General features: G+C 35.0%; 2 protein-coding genes across 9 annotated transcripts; one reads left to right on the forward strand and one right to left on the reverse strand.

Moving 5' to 3' along the window:
* The first annotated feature begins 5,427 nt into the window (after positions 1 to 5,427).
* Positions 5,428 to 6,762, forward strand: LOC120359425 (E3 ubiquitin-protein ligase HUWE1-like). 5 transcript variants are annotated; one of them, XR_005576189.1, is made up of 4 exons: positions 5,428 to 5,571; positions 5,684 to 5,842; positions 5,914 to 5,931; positions 6,007 to 6,130. XR_005576189.1 is itself a non-coding variant. In XM_039456841.1 (4 exons), the coding sequence occupies exons 1-4, from the start codon at positions 5,501 to 5,503 to the stop codon at positions 6,351 to 6,353; spliced, it is 327 nt and encodes a 108-aa protein (XP_039312775.1). In that variant the 5' UTR covers positions 5,440 to 5,500; the 3' UTR covers positions 6,354 to 6,762. The 5 variants fall into 5 exon arrangements, 2 of the variants coding, with proteins under 2 accessions (XP_039312776.1, XP_039312775.1); XM_039456841.1 differs by lacking the exon at positions 5,684 to 5,842 and adding an exon at positions 6,305 to 6,762 and having other exon boundaries at positions 5,440 to 5,571; positions 6,007 to 6,195; XR_005576191.1 differs by lacking the exon at positions 5,914 to 5,931 and having other exon boundaries at positions 6,007 to 6,147.
* Positions 6,763 to 7,245: 483 nt separating this feature from the next.
* Positions 7,246 to 8,481, reverse strand: LOC120359427 (E3 ubiquitin-protein ligase HUWE1-like). 4 transcript variants are annotated; one of them, XR_005576197.1, is made up of 5 exons: positions 8,204 to 8,481; positions 8,115 to 8,132; positions 8,019 to 8,039; positions 7,759 to 7,947; positions 7,246 to 7,649 (listed from the first exon to the last, which is right to left on the reverse strand). XR_005576197.1 is itself a non-coding variant. In XM_039456845.1 (4 exons), exons 2-4 carry the CDS (start codon positions 8,125 to 8,127, stop codon positions 7,601 to 7,603), a joined length of 255 nt encoding a protein of 84 aa, XP_039312779.1. In that variant the 5' UTR covers positions 8,128 to 8,132; positions 8,204 to 8,459; the 3' UTR covers positions 7,246 to 7,600. The 4 variants fall into 4 exon arrangements, 1 of the variants encoding a protein (XP_039312779.1); XR_005576198.1 differs by lacking the exon at positions 8,019 to 8,039 and having other exon boundaries at positions 8,204 to 8,478; XM_039456845.1 differs by lacking the exon at positions 8,019 to 8,039 and having other exon boundaries at positions 8,111 to 8,132; positions 8,204 to 8,459.
* Positions 8,482 to 22,000: the final 13,519 nt, after the last annotated feature.

A 22,000-nucleotide genomic window follows, 5' to 3' on the forward strand; every position in this document is an offset into this window, starting at 1 on the left:
TGGAACGCAGCCCAAATCTACAATCTACAACCTACTGAACCTCATGGTGGAAGGGATAGCATGGTGTGTGCAGTTCGGCTAAACCACGCCCACTTTTGCTCTGCAAGGGTTATAGTTAATAAGACAGCCAACTGTGAAAAGTAAAATTATTTAGTGTCAGCCTGTTGGTATGCTGGATCTACCTTCTTTGTTTCACACATGTTAGTTTCTCTTTCTATCCTTGTATGTATATTTTCATGGCTCGATTTACATACGTCAGAAGGAAGGTGTGATTTGCATGTAAGTGATATTTTTTAATATTTTACAATTGAACAAGTTTGTTGTTATATCAAAATTAAATATTAAATTGGAAAAACTTAATAATAAGACAAGCAAATACAGTTATTTTTGTTCAGTTAAATTCTGAGCGTCCTCATTATTGTATAGATTTTTAACAATAAAAAGTAAATAGGTAAAAATTAAATAAGTAAATAAATAAATAAATAAAAAATAAAAAACAATAAAATTAAACCTAAAAAACATATAAAAATATAATAATACGAAAAATTTTGTAGTTATTAAAAAAATAAATATATATTAACAATAGACGCCATAAAGCAGATATGGATGGGGCGCGTGTATAGCAATATAGATATTTTTAGTTTATTTCTGAAAAATGTGTCTTTGAACTATAACTTCACCATACATGTTTGAATTTGTTGTTAAATATGCTATAAGTTTTGATATAAAGTAAATTTTAAATTTTTCAGAAATTTAGAAGAGAAGGAAAATTTCGAGAAAAATAACATTAAAAAAAATCTAAACAAAGTGTTATAAAATACATAGAAATATATAAAACTTTTATTTAAAACTTTTTTTTATATTTTTTACCATTTCGATGGTATTACTTAAGTATTAAGATTTTTTAATTCAGAAATTAAAAAATCAATTTATTTCAAGAGTGTGTTTTATCCTCTTGACAATCATATGGGCCCGTTGTTATACATATAAAAATACGTGTCCCACATTTTTATCTGTATTACAACATATTAAAAGCTTGTCAATTTCTTGCACACTCTTACGCTGTTTCCTATTTCTTTCACACGTGTTCTTACGATGAAAAGGAAATGGAGGAAACTAACCGAATGAACCGAATCTTCGGTCAAAAATTAGTGTAACACTTCACGTGCATAACTGTTCCCGATAGAAAGAGAAGCAGATACTTGAATAAGTGCATGAAACAAGGATAGATGACTCAGCATACCAACAGGCTGACGCTAAATAATTTTGCTTTTCACAGTTGGCTGTCTTATTAACTATAACCCACTGATAGACGAAGAGGGCAAATTTTTAGAGAGAGACACGCGCGAACTGCACACACCATGTTATCCTTCCACCATGCTGCGTTCCGATCATGGTGGAAGGGATTAGCATGGGCTGCGTTCGGAAATACACACTGGTGTGCCACTAATTCACACTAGCCGTTCGGAAAACATAGGCTACGGTCTACTTGACGCTACAAATGCTTCGAAGTATTCTTCGATTGGTCAATTTGTAAAATTCATTGTTCTGATTGGTTAATCAAACGCTTCGAAGCATTTGTAGCGTCAAGTGGACCGCAGCCATGGTCTCGGGATTGAACTATACTCTAAAGCTCATATCAGGTAATTGGTTCTTACCTGTGGATCCAACCAATTACGTTCGCCGATTGACTATACAGTCGTGAGCTAAAAGGTTGCAACACATTTTCTTCGATTGTTTTTAAAATGTAGACTTGCTCATCAAACGGCGAACGTTATTGGTTCTTACCTGTGGATCCGACCAATTAAGCATCAAATCATCTACTATCAAAAAAATGTGTTGCAACCTTTTAGCTCACGACTATACACCCAAGGACTTTGATTCTATCCATGGGGAAATTTTCCAAACTGAGAAGACGCTATCTTTCTACATACTTACAGTTCATGATTAACGTAACAACCAATAAGCTTTAGTCGTTTCATTAATCATGAACTGCGAGTATGTAGAAAGTGGTGACTTCTCAGTTTGGAAAATTTCCCCATGGACAGAATCAAATTCCGTGGGTGTACACCCAAGGACTTTGATTCTGTCCATTGGGAAATTTTCCAAACTGAGAAGACGCTATCTTTCTACATACTTACAGTTCATGATTAACGTAACAACCAATAAGCTCTAGTCGTTTCAGTAATCATGAACTGCGAGTATGTAGAAAGTGGTGACTTCTCAGTTTGGAAAATTTCCCTATGGACAGAATCAAATTCCGTGGGTGTACACCCAAGGACTTTGATTCTGTCCATGGGGAAATTTTCCAAACTAAGAAGTCGCTATCTTTCTACATACTTACAGTTCATGATTAACGTAACGACCAATAAGCTCTAGTCGTTTCATTAATCATGAACTGTAAGTATGTAGAAAGATAGCGACTTCTCAGTTTGGAAAATTTCCCCATGGACAGAATCAAAGTCCTTGGGTGTACAGTCGTTTTCATTATAGTTGCGACACTTTTTTTTAGATGCATTTCTGAACGCGCAACTATAACGAGAGATGAGAACGACTGTAATTGCGGAGGTTAGCGCGAAATGTCAAACGTTGATATACAAGGTGTCACAAAGAAAATTTGGGCACCTTGGAGGAAATATAAGATAAGTATACTCGCAAATATTTTTCAAATAGAGTTTATAAAAAAATATTCGCACATTTTTCGTATAGGATCGGCTTTGGTCTAATTGAGCTTTACATATTCGTCATTACAGCAACGATGAGCTGAGATGCTTAGATGTAGTTAAATAAATTATAACTACAATAAATATAAAAAATTAAAATTTTAAATATTTGTTACAGTTATAATTATAATTTATTTAACTACATCTAAGCATCTCAGATCATCATTGTTGTAACAACGAATTTATAAAGCTCAATTAGACCAAAGTCGATACGGAAATGTATTTATTAATTAAAGCTAACTTTTTCTTATTTTTAGAAGAAGTAGAAGATACAAGGATGATATTGAAAGAAAGGTAAATAAGATTTTAGTTTAATTACGTAAGACGTAAGAAAAATTTTGTAATAAATATACAATTTATTATTTGCATAGGTATCACTTTCTGGTCCATTGATGCAACAAGCACGCAACATTTTGAAACAGATGGATGGTAAAGTGATGAAGAATGAATTTGATATTCAAATTCTTGATTTATTGGCGAGTTCTTGGCCAGACAGACCACCAGTTGAGAAAAGCTGGAACTATTGAAGGTAATATTATTTTAAAGTATGCGGCTCTTTATATTTTATTATAATATTAATCTATTGCATTATTTCTTAAAAGGATATGAAGACTGGTTTATTAGAAGAAGGGAAAGCTATCTTACTCACGAAAATGTCTTTGGAAGAAGGGAAGCCAGATCCTGTCACATAGAGGATAAAATATTCGTTGCACCACCGAACTTATGACAAGTGATTTATTTATTCCAATTATGTTTGCACCCATTGCTTGTGCGACAGCATTGAAAATATTACATTCTCCATGGAGGTAAAAAATGATTATTTCAGTGTAATCTTTAGCTTTATATATGTATACATAAATCTTTTCCATAACAATAACTGTATTACGTCCATTTGGTATTAAATCTCGCACATTGTTGACGCCAAATTAATTCACCTAGAAACAACGCATGTATTAAGTTAGAAAAAAAAAATATATATATTTATTTTTCTAACTTAATACATGCGTTGTTTCTAGGTGAATTAATTTGGCTTCAACAATGTGCGAGATTTAATACCAAATGGACGTAATACAGTTATTGTTATGGAAAAGATTTATGTATACATATATAAAGCTAAAAATTACACTGAAATAATCATTTTTTACCACCATGGAGAATGTAATATTTTCAATGCCGTCGCACAAGCAATGGGTACAAACATAATTGGAATAAATAAATCACTTGTCATAAGTTCGGTGGTGCAACGAATATTTTATCCTCTATGTGACAGGATCTGGCTTCCCTTCTTCCAAAGACATTTTCGTGAGTAAGATAGCTTTCCCTTCTTCATATCCTTTTATATAAACCAGTCTTCATATCCTTTTAAGAAATAATGCAATAGATAAATATTATAATAAAATATAAAGAGCCGCATACTTTAAAATAATATTACCTTCAATAGTTCCAGCTTTTCTCAACTGGTAGTCTGTCTGGCCAAGAACTCGCCAATAAATCAAGAATTTGAATATCAAATTCATTCTTCATCACTTTACCATCCATCTGTTTCAAAATGTTGCGTGCTTGTTGCATCAATGGACCAGAAAGTGATACCTATGCAAATAATAAATTGTATATTTATTACAAAATTTTTCTTACGTCTTACGTAATTAAACTAAAATCTTATTTACCTTTCTTTCAATATCATCCTTGTATCTTCTACTTCTTCTAAAAATAAGAAAAAGTTAGCTTTAATTAATAAATAACACATTTTCCGTATCGACTTTGGTCTAATTGAGCTTTATAAATTCGTTGTTACAACAACGATGATCTGAGATGCTTAGATGTAGTTAAATAAATTATAATTATAACTGTAACAAATATTTAAAATTTTAATTTTTTATATTTATTGTAGTTATAATTTATTTAACTACATCTAAGCATCTCAGCTCATCGTTGCTGTAATGACGAATATATAAAGCTCAATTAGACCAAAGCCGATCCTATACGAAAAATGTGCGAATATTTTTTTATAAACTCTATTTGAAAAATATTTGCGAGTATACTTATCTTATATTTCCTCCAAGGTGCCCAAATTTTCTTTGTGACACCTTGTATATCAACGTTTGACATTTCGCGCTAACCTCCGCAATTACAGTCGTTCTCATCTCTCGTTATAGTTGCGCGTTCAGAAATGCATCTAAAAAAAAGTGTCGCAACTATAATGAAAGCGACTGTACAGTCGTTTTCATTATAGTTGCGACACTTTTTTTGGGATGCATTTCTGAACGCGCAACTATAACGAGAGATGAGAACGACTGTAGTTCCGGAGGTTAGCGCGAAATGTCAAACGTTGGTATACAAGGTGTCGCAAATAAAATTTGGGTACCTTGGAGGAAATATAAGATATACTCGCAAATATTTTTCAAATAGAGTTTATAAAAAATATTCGCACATTTTCCGTATTTGATCGGTTTTGGTCTAATTGAGCTTTATATATTCGTCATTACAGCAACGATGAGCTGAGATGCTTAGATGTAGTTAAATAAATTATAACTACAACAAATATAAAAAATGAAAATTTTAAATATTTGTTACAGTTATAATTATAATTTATTTAACTACATCTAAGCATCCCAGATCATCGTTGTAACAACGAATTTATAAAGCGAATTTATAAAATATATATATATATATATATTTTTTTTCTAACTTAATACATGCGTTGTTTCTAGGTGAATTAATTTGGCGTCAACAATGTGCGAAATTTAATACCAAATGGACGTAATACAGTTATTGTTATGGAAAAGACCAAACTTGAATATATTAGGCTCATGTGTCAAATGAAAATGACTGGAGCAATTTGTAAGCAGTAAGTAAATTTTCCAAAATTAAGTAGAAAGATATTGTTTGTTTTAACTATTTGTTTAATTACGTTTTCACGTTCTACGTTATTTTTATATTTTAAATCTTTCTAACTACAGGTCTATTCTTGGAAGGATTTTATGATATTATGCTTAAACGACATATTTAATGAACAAGAACTTGAACTATTGATCGGTAGCTTGCTTACTGTAAATATCTTAAAGGAGGATCTTAAAGCAAATATTGAGTATCATAAATACACTGCTACGTCTTTATAGGTACATTTTGATATTTTGTATTAGCTCAAGTTTGAAAGACTTGAATTATACCATCTTTTTTCCACTCACAGATTCAATGGTTCTGGTGTGTAGGTACATTTTGATATTTTGTATTAGCTCAAGTTTGAAAGACTTGAATTATACCATCTTTTTTCCACTCACAGATTCAATGGTTCTGGTGCATTGCAAGGTTTTAATCAAGCGGATTGTTCGAAGTTCTTACAATTTATCACTGGTACATCTAAAGTGCCGTTACAAAGTTTTGCTGCGTTAGAAGGCATGAACGGCATACAAAAGTTCCAAATTCACAGAGAAGACAAGTTGACAGATAGGCTTTCATTTGCACATATTTGGTTAATATATGAAAAAAGAAATTGTTTTAATACCTTGTCATATGTGTGTATAAGTTAAAATTAAATTAATATAAAATTACAAGACTAAAATTGTATTTTTTAATTGCAGTTTCAATCAACTGGATTTGCCAGTGTACGAGACGTATGATAAACTCTAAACAAATCTACTCAAGGCGACTTACGAATGCACCAAAGAATTTGGATTTGCATAAGCTTACCAGAATTTGCTCCAGTACAGTTTCGATTTCAATCGATACAATTTCGCGTTCAATCGATGATATTCTAGAGACCAAACTTATGGTTGGATCTTTACAGCCAGTGATAACATTCCGGACGTGCAATAGCCTATTGCTTGCAAAATTTTTAACGTACTTACAAAAATTGTTATACGCAATGTTATATATAAAACTATCTTGTGAACGTAGCGAATCACAGTGCTCTAATTGCTATAATATGTATTATTACACTTATACGACTTTATAAATACGAAATATATATTTTCATTTTATCATACACATTAACTCTCATGTATCAAGATTTATAGATTAAATAGATATTAATAATCTATTCAGTAATAATACTAACATTAATCCATTGATATGTCATTGAAGTAATTAACGTCTATTTAATTATAAGCTCTATTTTGATAAATTAAAAAAAAAATTATAAAATATACATTGAATTATACATGCCATTGAATTTTTTGACAGTTACATTTTTATAAATAAAGAATAAATCTTTAAAAAAAGATTATCATTTTCTACCTATTAATTCATCATACATGATTCATAAATAATAACCATGTAACTTAATATTTGTGTTTGCAGGATCTTGCTTCTCTTCTTCCAAAGTCACTTTGATGCACAAGGTAGCTCCGATTTCTTTTAAAGATAAAATTCATACACATAACTGTAATAGTTAATTAATGTATTGTAAGAAATAAAAAGGATGAAAAGAAATGTAATATACTGCATTTTAAAATCAGCGTTTTTATTAGCGTATATGTTAACGAATAAATTATTGTCCATTAATTACATGAGAGTTAATGTGTATGATAAAATGAAAATATATATTTCGTATTTATAAAGTCGTATAAGTGTAATAATAAATATTATAGCAATTAGAGCACTGTGATTCGCTACGTTCACAAGATAGTTTTACATATAGCATTGCGTATAACAATTTTTGTAAGTACGTTAAAAATTTTGCAAGCAATAGGCCATTGCACGTCCGGAATGTTATCACTGGCTGTAAAGATCCAATCATAAGTTTGGTCTCTAGAATATCATCGATTGAACGCGAAATTGTATCGATTGAAATTGAAATTGTACTGGAGCAAATTCTGGTAAGCTTATGCAAATCCAAATTCTTTGGTGCATTCGTAAGTCGCCTTGAGTAGATTTGTTTAGAGTTTATCATACGTCTCGTACACTGGCAAATCCAGTTGATTGAAACTGCAATTAAAAAATACAATTTTAGTCTTGTAATTTTATATTAATTTAATTTTAACTTATACACACTTATGACAAGGTATTAAAACAATTTCTTTTTTCATATATTAACCAAATATGTGCAAATGAAAGCCTGTCTGTCAACTTGTCTTCTCTGTGAATTTGGAACTTTTGTATGCCGTTCATGCCTTCTAACGCAGCAAAACTTTGTAACGATACTTTAGATGTACCAGTGATAAATTGTAAGAACTTCGAACAATCCGCTTGATTAAAACCTCGCAATGCACCAGAACCATTGAATCTGTGAGTGGAAAAAAGATGGTATAATTCAAGTCTTTCAAACTTGAGCTAATACAAAATATCAAAATGTACCTCACACCAGAACCATTGAATCTGTGAGTGGAAAAAAGATGGTATAATTCAAGTCTTTCAAACTTGAGCTAATACAAAATATCAAAATGTACCTACACACCAGAACCATTGAATCTGTGAGTGGAAAAAAGATGGTATAATTCAAGTCTTTCAAACTTGAGCTAATACAAAATATCAAAATGTACCTATAAAGACGTAGCAGTGTATTTATGATACTCAATATTTGCTTTAAGATCCTCCTTTAAGATATTTACAGTAAGCAAGCCACCGATCAATAGTTCAAGTTCTTGTTCATTAAATATGTCGTTTAAGCATAATATCATAAAATCCTTCCAAGAATAGACCTGTAGTTAGAAAGATTTAAAATATAAAAATAACGTAGAACGTGAAAACGTAATTAAACAAATAGTTAAAACAAACAATATCTTTCTACTTAATTTTGGAAAATTTACTTACTGCCTACAAATTGCTCCAGTCATTTTCATTTGACACATGAGCCTAATATATTCAAGTTTGGTCTTTTCCATAACAATAACTGTATTACGTCCATTTGGTATTAAATTTCGCACATTGTTGACGCCAAATTAATTCACCTAGAAACAACGCATGTATTAAGTTAGAAAAAAAAAAAAAATATATATATATATATATTTTATAAATTCGCTTTATAAATTCGTTGTTACAACAACGATGATCTGAGATGCTTAGATGTAGTTAAATAAATTATAATTATAACTGTAACAAATATTTAAAATTTTCATTTTTTATATTTGTTGTAGTTATAATTTATTTAACTACATCTAAGCATCTCAGCTCATCGTTGCTGTAATGACGAATATATAAAGCTCAATTAGACCAAAACCGATCAAATACGGAAAATGTGCGAATATTTAAAAAAAAAATCTATTTGAAAAATATTTGCGAGTATACTTATCTTATATTTCCTCCAAGGTACCCAAATTTTATTTGCGACACCTTGTATACCAACGTTTGACATTTCGCGCTAACCTCCGCAACTACAGTCGTTCTCATCTCTCGTTATAGTTGCGCGTTCAGAAATGCATCCCAAAAAAAGTGTCGCAACTATAATGAAAACGACTGTACATTGAGGTGCAACGATTCGCAGGGTCATAGTAGGTAGCTTGAGTTACCGACGCTGAGTCGGTAACGATAACGCACGCGCGCGCTCGGAACATGAATAATTTTATAGATCAAATGTTTTTATTATTTATGTTTATTACTTTATTAGTCTACATATTTGTGTATAACTATATATAATTATGTATGAAATATTTTTACTGGAAGTGAGAAAGATAAAGAAATAAATTAATATGTCTCAGATACTTTGTTTTCAATTTTAAATATAAATTTATTTAGTTTAATGTAATTATGTTTTTGTTTCTATTGCGTATAAACAATAATATATTCATATAATTACATACGCAAAATTATTAACGCCAAAATGCAGAATAATCTCCGTTACGTTATGTTTATACCATTTGTAGATCTATCCATATAAATTTGATTCAGTATTATGTTATTATTTTTGCACAGACAGAGATATACATAACAACAAAGATAAACGTGTATGAGAAGGTAGGAAAGGTAAGGGAATAAATCATTTTTTTAAATTAAAAACATATTGGTTCTTTAATATTTTCTTTTTTTTTTATTAAATATTGCATTCTTGACAAATGTTCCACCGTTAAATAATTTGGTGGTTCTGAAAAGAACCGTTTGAAATAATACTGCCACCAACTAATAGTCGGTCCAGTAGCCTTCCCGTGCAACCACTTGCTGCAATCGCCTTTCTACCGAATCATTTAAATGCGCAAAATATTGAGGCTAACACCTCAAATTTTCCCATGAGTTCCTCGCGTGAGCAACCAGATGTTCTTTAGTTCTCTCATGTCCAGTATCCCGAACGAATTTGCAATTATTCCCCAAACATTTTCTATTAAATTGAGATCCGGGGATTTGGCTGGCCAATCGAGAACTTCAATCTCTGGATGTTGAGCGAACCATTCTTTTACTATGTGGGCGGTATGAACAGCACTATTGTCTTGAACTAACCGAAATGTCGGCATATCTTCTTCAGTGTATATTCTGCGAACGCTGGGGAGCAACACGTTCTCCAGAATATACACGTATTCTAAAGCATCCATATGCGTCGACACTTCGATTAATTCTCCCGGACAATGAGTACTTATCCACCCCCACATAGCACAAGTGATACGCCCACTTCTCCCGTAAGGAACTACATATTTGGGATCATGGCGACAATTTTCCGGTCTCCACACCCGTAAACGACGATCATCCGTCGAACAAAATACTTTCTCGTCAGTCCAGATAGTTCTGTTCCAATCTTCAGGTGAAGCTGTATTTAATTGATGCAGCGCAAAAGCGACACGATCATCGCAATGTTTCCTCGTTAGAGGAATTTTACGTGCGGCATAATGACAATGCACGTTTGCTTCGTGTAAACGCCTTCGCGCTGTCCAATTAGATATCTGTAAATCAAGTTGATTTACAGAATGCGACACCGGAAGAAAAGGTTCAGCATCTACCTTATTGATTAAAACTGCATTTTCTTCGGCAGTCGTTGATCGCTGTCCACGGTTGTGTTTCCGCTTGTCGTCCATCCCTTCTCTTCCTTCTTCCCGCCACCGTTTAATCCATTTTTGCACACTTGATTCAATACATGGTATTCGACGCGCGATTTCTCGCGTGCATATTCCAGCTTCCCACAATCCGATAATGCGACCACGTTCGAATAGATCGCTTGCCATGGTTGCACGAGAATGAATGAATATTAGACAAGAAGTTAAAACAAATGAATAGACGCTCAGCGATTGTATTTTGTTTATATTTCTTTTCCATGCTAGTAAGAGATGCAACAATCGCCGCGCGATTCTGCGCAGGCTTTCTTGCATATCTTACTAGCATGGAAAAGGAATATAAACAAAATACAATCGCTAAATGTCTATTCACCTAAAAATTCTTTTCAGAACCACCAAATTATTTAACGGTGGAACATTTGTCAAGAATGCAATATTTAATAAAAAAAAAAGAAAATATTAAAGAACCAATATATTTTTAATTTTAAAAAATGACTTATTCCCTTACCTTTCCTACCTTCTCATACACGTTTATCTTTGTTGTTATGTATATCTCTGTTTGTGCAAAAAAAATAACATAATACTGAATCAAATTTATACGGATAGATCTACAAATGGTATAAACATAACGTAACGGAGATTATTCTGCATTTTGGCGTTAATAATTTTGCGTATGTAATTATATGAATATATTATTGTTTATACGCAATAGAAACAAAAACATAATTACATTAAACTAAATAAATTTATATTTAAAATTGAAAACAAAGTATCTGAGACATATTAATTTATTTCTTTATCTTTCTCACTTCCAGTAAAAATATTTCATACATAATTATATATAGTTATACGAGGTGTGTTCAAAAAGTATCGCGAATTTTGTGTTTTTTCAAAAATTATTTATTTATTCATGAATATCTATTTTGTCCCCTTCAAAGTAATCCCCATGAGATATTATACACTTGTGCCAACGGTTTTTCCAATCTTTGAAGCACTTCAAAAAATCATTTTTTTTTATCTTGTTCAGCTCCTCCTTCGATGCCGTCTTTATCTCGTCAAGCGTAGCGTAACGTCGTCCTTTTATGGGCCTCTTCAGTTTAGGGAACAAGAAAAAGTCACAGGGGGCCAGATCTGGGGAATACGGTGGCTGCGGCATCATTAGTGTGTTGTTTTTGGCCAAAAAGTCGCGCACAAGCAACGATGTGTGAGCAGGGGCGTTATCGTGGTGCAAAAGCCAATTTTTGTTCTTCCACAAATCCGGGCGTTTCTGGCGGATTGCTTCGCGCAAATTGCGCATAACTTGCAGGTAATATTCCTTATTGACCGTTCTACCCTGTGGCAAGAACTCATGATGCACCACGCCCCTGCAATCGAAGAAAACTGTCAGCAAAACTTTCACATTCGACCGAACTTGGCGCGCTTTTTTCGGTCTTGGTTCGTGCGGCAGCTTCCATTGAGATGATTGAGCTTTGGTTTCCACGTCATAACCATAAACCCACGATTCGTCACCAGTTATGACCCTCTGGAGCAAATTTGGGTCGTCGCGGACAGAGTCCAACATCTCATTAGCAATGTTCATGCGATGCTGTTTTTGGTCGCAATTGAGCAATTTTGGTACGAATTTCGCGGCGACCCGTCTCATGCCCAAATCATTGATAAAAATCGAATGGCACGAGCCAATCGATATGTTTAGGTCCTCAGCAACTTCTCTAACGGTGATTCGACGATTGGCCAATACCATTTTCTCCACTTCATTAATTTTTTCGTCTGTTGTTGAAGTGCTCGGGCGTCCGGCACGCTCTTCGTCGTTCACATCTTCTCGGCCTTCTGAGAACATTTTGTACCACCGATAAACGTTGCTTCGGTCCAAGGTAGCTTCTCCGTATGCCACAGTCAACATTCGGAATGCATCCGCGCACTTAATTTCGTTTTTCACACAAAATTTGATACAGGTTCTTTGATCCATTTTTTTGAATAGGTAAAAATCGAAGACGATCCAAAACACGTGCAAGCAAAGCAGCTGTCAACAATTAAGTGAACATTCAAAATGGCCGAGCTTGTCGGCATAAGTGAGAGACATGAGTACCAACATAACGCCACAAAAAGATCGAAATTCGAATATACGTAACCCGCGAAAATTCAAAATTCGCGATACTTTTTGAACACACCTCGTACACAAATATGTAGACTTATAAAGTAATAAACATAAATAATAAAAACATTTGATCTATAAAATTATTCATGTTCCGAGCGCGCGCGTGCGTTATCGTTACCGACTCAGCGTCGGTAACTCAAGCTACCTACTATGACCCTGCGAATCGTTGCACCTCACTGTACATGATCGTGCAATTCACGTGAAATTTTTCACTTTTCACGTTTCCGCCCTAGGGGAAATGTTACATGATAGACCCCCAGGGGATCAATTGCGTATTCCAAAACCTAGTGAAAATGGTAAAAGTGAGGGGAAGGTTCCGATAGCGCACAGTACTATTGCACACAAGCCATTCACAACCACTCATAGCGCTTGAACAGAAGAATATCACTAGGCACCAGCCGCTGTGATTGGCTGTGTGCAATAGTACTGTGCGCTATCATACCTTCCCAAAGTGAGCTCTCACTCGATTGCCTACTTTTCACTATAGTGGAAATCCGACATTTCTCACGTGACATTGCTCGGCAAGTATTTTGATGTCGAGTTCAATCAAACTGTGTCGAATTTGGTCGAGTTTGCGGAGTTTTGTATCGTTTCAGAATGGAGTACCTTTTACTTTTTATCGAGCAAGAGGAAAATGCAAATTAAAAAAAGAATTAGAAAAAGAAATTTAAATTTATTAAGAAAGAGACAGAGAGATACTCAGGATTGGGGTGCGCACGATTGGACACCGCACGATTGGACACCACCACTCACAGCGGCCGATGCCTAGAGTTTTTCCGTTGGTTTGGTTAGATAAGTCAAGATGATTGGTTGGAGTCCAATCGTGCTGTGTCCAAGAGTGTCACCCCTCAGGATCCATTCAATATTCTAGATAATATATTCTACACTACTCAAAAAAAAAATAGGGAACACTTTCCAGACACCAAAAATTAGGCTATTTTCAAATGACTGTAACTCGGTGAAAAATCATCGTAGGTAAAAAATAAAAAAGCATTTTGAAGCTTGAAGATCGAGCTTTAACGTTCTACTAGCAGATTTTCAAAATTCTTTTAACTTCTTTGTCTTACGCAGTAAAAAAGCACACCTTGTTTCGTTCGTTAAAATTTTGTATTTTTGACACTTTGCAGATCGACCAACAAATTTTTTTCGAATAATTCAAGTAAAATTTCATAAACTACAACATTTTACCTACAAAATGCTTTTTTAAAAATTTATCTACGATTTTTTTTGACCGAGTTACGCAACTTTGAAGCTAAACCTGCATTTTTTACAAATGATATCCGTACTCCGTGAAAAATAATCGTAGACAAAAAATCAAAAAACCATTTTAAAGCTCGAAGTTTCAGCTTTAACATGCTATTCATGGTTTTCAAAAATTTTCTCAATTTCTTAGTACTATGCCCCAAAAAAGATACAATGTTTTTTCCTTAAAATAACGTATTTTTAACAGCCTGTAGCTCAATAAAAAAATTTTTCTCGACAAATCCAATGCAAGTGCCATAAAGTATGACATTTTCTCTACAAAATGCTTTTTTTCAAAGTTTTTCTACAATTTTTTTTGACCGAGTTACAAGACTTTGAAGATATACATTTTTTACAGTACATTTTTCCGAAAAATGACGTCTATCGCCGACATTAGCATTACCCAATGTGCACCACGTGGAGGTTGTCGGCCGGATTTTTGCACATCGTGTGTGTGTGTGAGTGAGTGTGAGTGAGTGTGTGTGTGTGTGTGTGTGTGTGTGTGTGTGTGTGTGTGTGTGTGTGTGTGTGTGTGTGTGTGTGTGTGTGTGTGTGTGTATCACAGCAGAGATAAGGACCCCGCAGTTCGCCACTCCTGCAGTATTTAATGACTCCAAACCCTCTCTGCTGTGTGTGTGTGTGTGTGTGTGTGTATGCGTGCGCGCGCATGAGTGTTCAATAGTGTGTATTTCCTCCTCTCTGATCAATTACTGCTTGCAAGCGTTCTCGCATATTTATACATCTTGCAATACGATCTTGCGGAATGTTGTGCCAAATTTCCGTTAAAATTTCTCCCAATTCTTCTAAATTTCGCGGCTGTTCCTCGCGACGCCTTAATCGTTGTTCCATTTCATCCCAAATGTGCTCGATTGGATTTAAGTCCGGGCTATTGGCGGGATGATTTAACAGTCTAATTGCTTGTCGTTGAAAAAAACGTCACGTTATATTCGCCGTATGAGGTCGAGCGTTGTCCTGCGCCGGCGTACTAAACAAAATTTTATTGTATTGAGCATGCAATGTTTACATATGGTCATCTTTGTCTAAAAAGAGATTTTTTTAGACTAAGACGACTATATGTTTACAGTCGCCGGCGATTCTCGCAGTGTGATAAGCGACACGGAATTTTCAAAATGCCTCGTAGACATTTATCGGCCTAGAAGTTGCACGCATAATTGCGCTTTTGCAACAAGGCTTTAGTATGCGTTATGTGGCGCAAGATATTGGTGCATCCGTGTCCGTAGTGAGTAGAGCTTGGTTACGATATCAAGACACGGGAAATTACACGAGACGTGAAGGTAGTGGTCGTTCTCGATTAACGCCAAATAGACAAGATCGAGCCATTGTTCGTTATGCATTAGAAAGACAAATAATTACCGCAAGAAACATTCGCGATGACATTCATTTGCGCCATGTGTGCGAACAAACAATTCGCAACTGTTTGAGAGAAGCCGGTCTTCGTTCTCGTGTTCGTGCACAAGTACCAAGACTCACACTCGTACATCGCCAAGTACGTTATCAATTTGCGCGCGATCACATAAATTGGACCGCTAGAGATTGGAGAAATGTATATTTCTCCGATGAATCACGTTTTTGCCTTTATGGCAGTGATGTTCGTATACGTACTTGGCGTCGACGAAATGAACGCTATGATCGACGTTGCGTTATGCCAATACGATCCTACAACGGCGGTTCCGTGATGGTGTGGGGGTGTATATCACTTACAAGACGAAGTGATCTAGTGATCCTGCCACCTCCGGCAATGACGGGTGTTCGTTATATCAACGATATTCTACGACCACACGTTTTGCTATTAAATCGAACTTGTAGGAACTTTATTTTTATGCAGGACAACGCTCGACCTCATACGGCGAATATAACGCGACGTTTTTTTCAACGACACGCAATTAGACTGTTAAATCATCCCGCCAATAGCCCGGACTTAAATCCAATCGAGCACATTTGGGATGAAATGGAACGACGATTAAGGCGTCGCGAGGAACAGCCGCGAAATTTAGAAGAATTGGGAGAAATTTTAACGGAAATTTGGCACAACATTCCTTGCAAGATCGTATTGCAAGATGTATAAATATGCGAGAACGCTTGCAAGCAGTAATTGATCAGAGAGGAGGAAATACACACTATTGAACACTCATGCGCGCGCACGCATACACACACACACACACACACACACACACAGCAGAGAGGGTTTGGAGTCATTAAATACTGCAGGAGTGGCGAACTGCGGGGTCCTTATCTCTGCTGTGACACACACACACACACACACACACACACACACACACACACACACACACACACACACACACACACACACACACACACACACACACACACACACACACACACACACACACACTCATTCACACACACACACGATGTGCAAAAATCCGATCGACAACCTCCACGTGGTGCACATTGGGTAATGCTAATGTCGGCGGTAGACGTCATTTTTCGGAAAAATGTACTGTAAAAAATGTATATCTTCAAAGTCTTGTAACTCGGTCAAAAAAAATTGTAGAAAAAACTTTGAAAAAAAGCATTTTGTAGAGAAAATGTCATACTTTATGGCACTTGCATTGGATTTGTCGAGAAAAATTTTTTTATTGAGCTACAGGCTGTTAAAAATACGTTATTTTAAGGAAAAAACATTGTATCTTTTTTGGGGTATAGTACTAAGAAATTGAGAAAATTTTTGAAAACCATTAATAGCATGTTAAAGCTGAAACTTCGAGCTTTAAAATGGTTTTTTGATTTTTTGTCTACGATTATTTTTCACGGAGTACGGATAGGGCATTTGTAAGAAATGCAGGTTTAGCTTCAAAGTTGCGTAACTCGGTCAAAAAAAATCGTAGATAAATTTTTAAAAAAGCATTTTGTAGGTAAAATGTTGTAGTTTATGAAATTTTACTTGAATTATTCGAAAAAAATTTGTTGGTCGATCTGCAAAGTGTCAAAAATACAAAATTTTAACGAACGAAACAAGGTGTGCTTTTTTACTGCGTAAGACAAAGAAGTTAAAAGAATTTTGAAAATCTGCTAGTAGAACGTTAAAGCTCGATCTTCAAGCTTCAAAATGCTTTTTTATTTTTTACCTACGATGATTTTTCACCGAGTTACAGTCATTTGAATATAGCCTAATTTTTGGTGTCTGGAAAGTGTTCCCTATTTTTTTTTGAGTAGTGTAGATAATACATTGTAAAATTGTATAAAGTATATAAATAAATTAATAATTATATAAGTATATAAATAATAAATAACAATAAATAAATAATAAGATGTAAATAATATAAGTATATATTGTAAATAAATTATGCAATATTTACGCACCATTTTTTTAAATTGGTATCTTACTCGGGACACGCGTCGTCAATCGTCAACAGGAGGAACTTTGAGATTATTGGAGATTATTTAATAGCGAATTCGGTTGCTTGCACTAGTGTACACTGAGTGCAAATTTTCTCAGTGCAACGTGTTCGATCGACGCCCCCTGCTCGGTGCACTGCACTCGTCGTATTCAGGCTGTGTTCCGTTTTTACTGGCAGTACTGAAAATTTATAGTTCACGTCACATATACTATACATTTTCAGTACTGGCAGTTAATATCGGAACACAGCCTCAGTTATATTGCATTGTTATAGTGCACACCTTATGGTGTGTTCGATGACTGTCTCATTACACTAGCGTAGCACTGACTTTGTACCTATTCGAATACACAAAGCAAACTGATCGAGTGCAAAATTTATTGCACGGCCAATTTTGGCAGTGCAGTTTTCTGTTACTAGTACAAAGTAACGTGTGAAAAGGTTACAATGGAATTTAACCAATTCATATTTTTAAATGAAATATTAGAAAGTAGCAGTAGCGACGACGAGGTAGTGAATTTTATAGTTGCAAATTATATTAAAAATAAAATACCAAAAGTATAAAATTATATTAATATAATAAATGAGTATCCTGATAAAGAAGTAAGTAAATTTATATTATAATATTTAAATATATATATATATTATAAAAATACTTATGGTATTTTTTTCTTTAAGATAAATATTTTTTTACACATAATTTAATATTTCTATATTATTGTATATAATATTTAGTTTCAGAGAAATTTCCGTTTAAAACGGAGCACCCCAAATAGCACACAATATTTATGATAAATATTAATAAATATTTATCATAAATATTTTTTATAAATATTATAGAAATATTTTATACATATTTTATATACATATGACGGAAAAAGATTATAAAAATCTTTATCAAAAATATTGTTAAAATATTTTCTAAAATATTGGTCGCGACTTGGATGAGTGACCGCTTCGAAATTTCTGAAAAAAATTCCTAAGAATGAAATTTTTTTGCAAAAATTGTTTTTTAAAATATAGATATATTGTTTTACTCATTGGGATTATATGATGTAATATAATATTTATGCGGATATTTCAAACATTTTCAAAATAATTATCATAAATCATAAATATTTTTGAAACATTTATGATAAATATTTATGATCAGTCCAATCTACGGCCATAAAAACATTTATTAAATGTTTTGATAAATGTTTATAAAATATTAAAATAAATATTATAAATATTTAGTAAATATTTTATAAATATTTTGTGCTATCTGGGACGTACTTAAAATTAAAAAATTTATATGAAGAATCGGAGTTTTGCTCAAATAATGTTAATAATCACATACCAAACGATGCAAAATTACTGGCTTTTTTGTGGTAATAAAATTTGGGGTGCGCACGATTGGACACCGCACGATTGGACATCACCACTCACAGCGGCCGATGCCTAGAGTTTTTCCGTTGGTTTGGTTAGATAAGTCAAGATGATTGGTTGGTGTCCAATCGTGCTGTGTCCAAAAGAGTGTCACCCATAAAATTTTTATAAAAATATACATAAGTATTATATTTATTCAATGTTGTAAAAACATAAACAATAGAAAAAAAATATATATGTATATACACGCGCGCGCGCACGCACACACACACACACACACACACACACACACATACATCTAAAAAAAAGAAATATATATATTTTTTTTAGATGTATGTGTGTGTGTGTGTGCGCGCGCGTGTGTGTATATATATATACATTGTTACGTCCTGCGGAGTAACGATTCTTTCCTTCGCAACCAGCGGATATTCTAATTAACGGGCGAGCGACGGTGATCTCACCCCGATCCCAAGAATACGGTGATTCTCACGGCAATAACCGGATGTCACAAATTAAGTAGTTATAAATTCATCAATTAAGGAGATTTGAGGTGACACCGTTGCTCGATACCGGAAACACCCAAGATAATAAAATCAGGGAGCTGGAAGACGCACGTGTGCACCCCTTTGAGTTCTGATGCCCGACATCTGCATAGCAACAAATCAAAGAATATTTTGACATTTAATGCTTCTGAGAGTTCAATTGTCAAACCTGCCGCTTTCTCGGATAACAATTACCGAGGAATATAAAAAAGTCGTAAAAGTAAATATTGCACGTGGGTGTATTAATGAATAAAGTGGTGCACACGGCCCTCGATGGGACAAAGGGAATCATAGATGAAAAATAGTATAAATAGGTGCGTCTTCTAGCGGAGCGTACAGTTCGCTTCACGCAGTTCACAGTTCACTTCAGACCGTACAGTTCGGTTCAGCCTAGTCTCGTCTTCATACGAATCGCAGTTCCGTGGCATCTTGCATGCCCGAGTTCTGCGACTCTCGGATCCGCGGCCTTTAAACTCGTACGCGGCGCAAGTCTCGGTCAAGAGGAAAAAGTGTCAGTTCAAACGTCCCCGGTTGGGATCTGCGGACCATTGTCCATTGCACCCGGAACACCTCCGACCGGACCTACCATCTCCCGCCGAGTGCGGCCCAGTTTGAAGCCCTGCGGCTCCGAGAGAATAGCATTCACCTGCATCGACACTCACACTACAATCTGCAAGCAGTAAGTCTCGAATCAACCGTTTGTTTCGCTCTCGTTCTTCGAACACCCTTTCTCTCTCTAGTGCGAAAGACTTTAACTTTGAACATAATATATTTATTAAGTTTATTACTCTTTCCTTCCCATGCTCTTCTCCTTACTCTCTCTCTCTCTCTCTCTCTTTATCCTTTATTCTTTTCTTTCTTGGGATTAACTCGTAAGAATTAATCCGAAAGAATCTCTTTATTTTTAATTCTTCTCTTTTTTGGGATTAACTCGTAAGAGTTAATCCGAAAGAATCTCTTTATCTTTAAATTCTTTTCTTTCTTGGGATTAACTCGTAAGAGTTAATCCGAAAGAATCTCTTTATTTTTAATTCTTCTCTTTCTTGGGATTAACTCGTAAGAGTTAATCCGAAAGAATCTCTTTATCTTTAAATTCTTTTCTTTCTTGGGATTAACTCGTAAGAGTTAATCCGAAAAAATCTCTTTATTTTTAATTCTTCTGTTTCTTGGGATTAACTCGTAAGAGTTAATCCGAAAGAATTTCTTTATCTTTAAATCCTTTCCTTTTTAGGGATTTTCTCGTAAGAATTCTCGTTTCCTTCTCTCCCCTTAGATTCTGTCGAACCTTTTTTTTTACTTCCGATCTTTTCCCTCGGTTTCACTCGAACTCCACTCGAGTTAACCCAAGAGATTGTCTAAATTTTAACCTTTCGCCAAACAGAGAGAAACGGAGTATTTTTTTTATTTTAGTGAATAAAGTCCCCAAAGTTCATAAAAACCGGTCACGAGCAGCCGCGAAACGCCGCCGAAATCGCCGCAATCGCCGAATCCGCCGCCTCGAAGCCATTGAGGAGGAAATCCACCGGATTGCCGCCCAAGTCAATCGACTTTGCCCCCCTGTTTCGTACTCGCCGGTCGCACCGGAAGAAGAGCGACTTCCCCCATTCGCATTTTTCCCCCACTCCCCCGTAGATAGTTTTTATAGCGCCGACTCCCCCTTAGATAATTCTCCTCTCCCCGACTCCCCCGTAGAAAATCTTCTTCGCGCCGATTCCCCCGCGGATAATTTTCTTCACGCCGACTCCCCCGATTCTCAAATAACCTATAGAATCTTCCCGGACTCTCCTGTTTCGCTCTCTTCTCAGGGATCTCCGATCCCTGAAATTCACGATTTGGAGGAAGACCAACCTCCTGCGGATTTTTCAAACGCAGGGCCCCACGAGGAGAAGGAGCAACCTTGTTCCACCCCTCCGATCCTCGGATCGCATGATCTCGAGGACCAGGATAGTTCTCCTAGCCCCGCGCTTAGTATAGAAATCGTAGAGGAGCTACCTCCACCTCCCCCACGTTGTTATTTTGCCCCTGGTCCTCTTCAATCGCTAGAGCTAATTCTCTCAATGTTTCCGATCTCTTCTGCCCCACTCCCTCCTGGCGCATTCTCTATCGGCCCCGAAGAATTTGACCTCGAAGCGGTCCGTGTCTTCCTTTTTCGGTCTCCCCCCGATGTACCAGTCCCCGTGTATCTCCCCCATATATATCCAAAATATTATTTAATTCCCAAATTAATATTTTTAAATCACTTCCGCCCCAATACCGCCGTATTAAATGAAGTCTCAACATAGGCACACATACACACGTGCGAATACCCTGTTCGTTACACTAGTATAGAATATTATAAATGTAAATATATACACTACTCAAAAGAAAATAGGGAACACTTTCCAGACACCAAAAATTAGGCTATTTTCAAATGACTGTAACTCGGTGAAAAATCATCGTAGATAAAAAATAAAAAAAGCATTTTGAAGCTTGAAGATCCAACTTTAACGCTCTATCAGCAGATTTTCAAAATTCTTTTAACTTCCTTGTCTTATGCAGTAAAAAAGCACACCCTGTTTTGTTCCTTAAAATTTCGTATTTTTGACACTTTGCAGCTCGACCAACAAATTTTTTTCGAACAATTCAAGTAAAGCTTCATAAACTACAACATTTTGCCTACAAAATGCTTTTTTTAAAA

Source organism: Solenopsis invicta, chromosome 13, assembly GCF_016802725.1.
Source record: "Solenopsis invicta isolate M01_SB chromosome 13, UNIL_Sinv_3.0, whole genome shotgun sequence".
NCBI classification, from domain to species: Eukaryota; Metazoa; Arthropoda; class Insecta; order Hymenoptera; family Formicidae; genus Solenopsis; species Solenopsis invicta.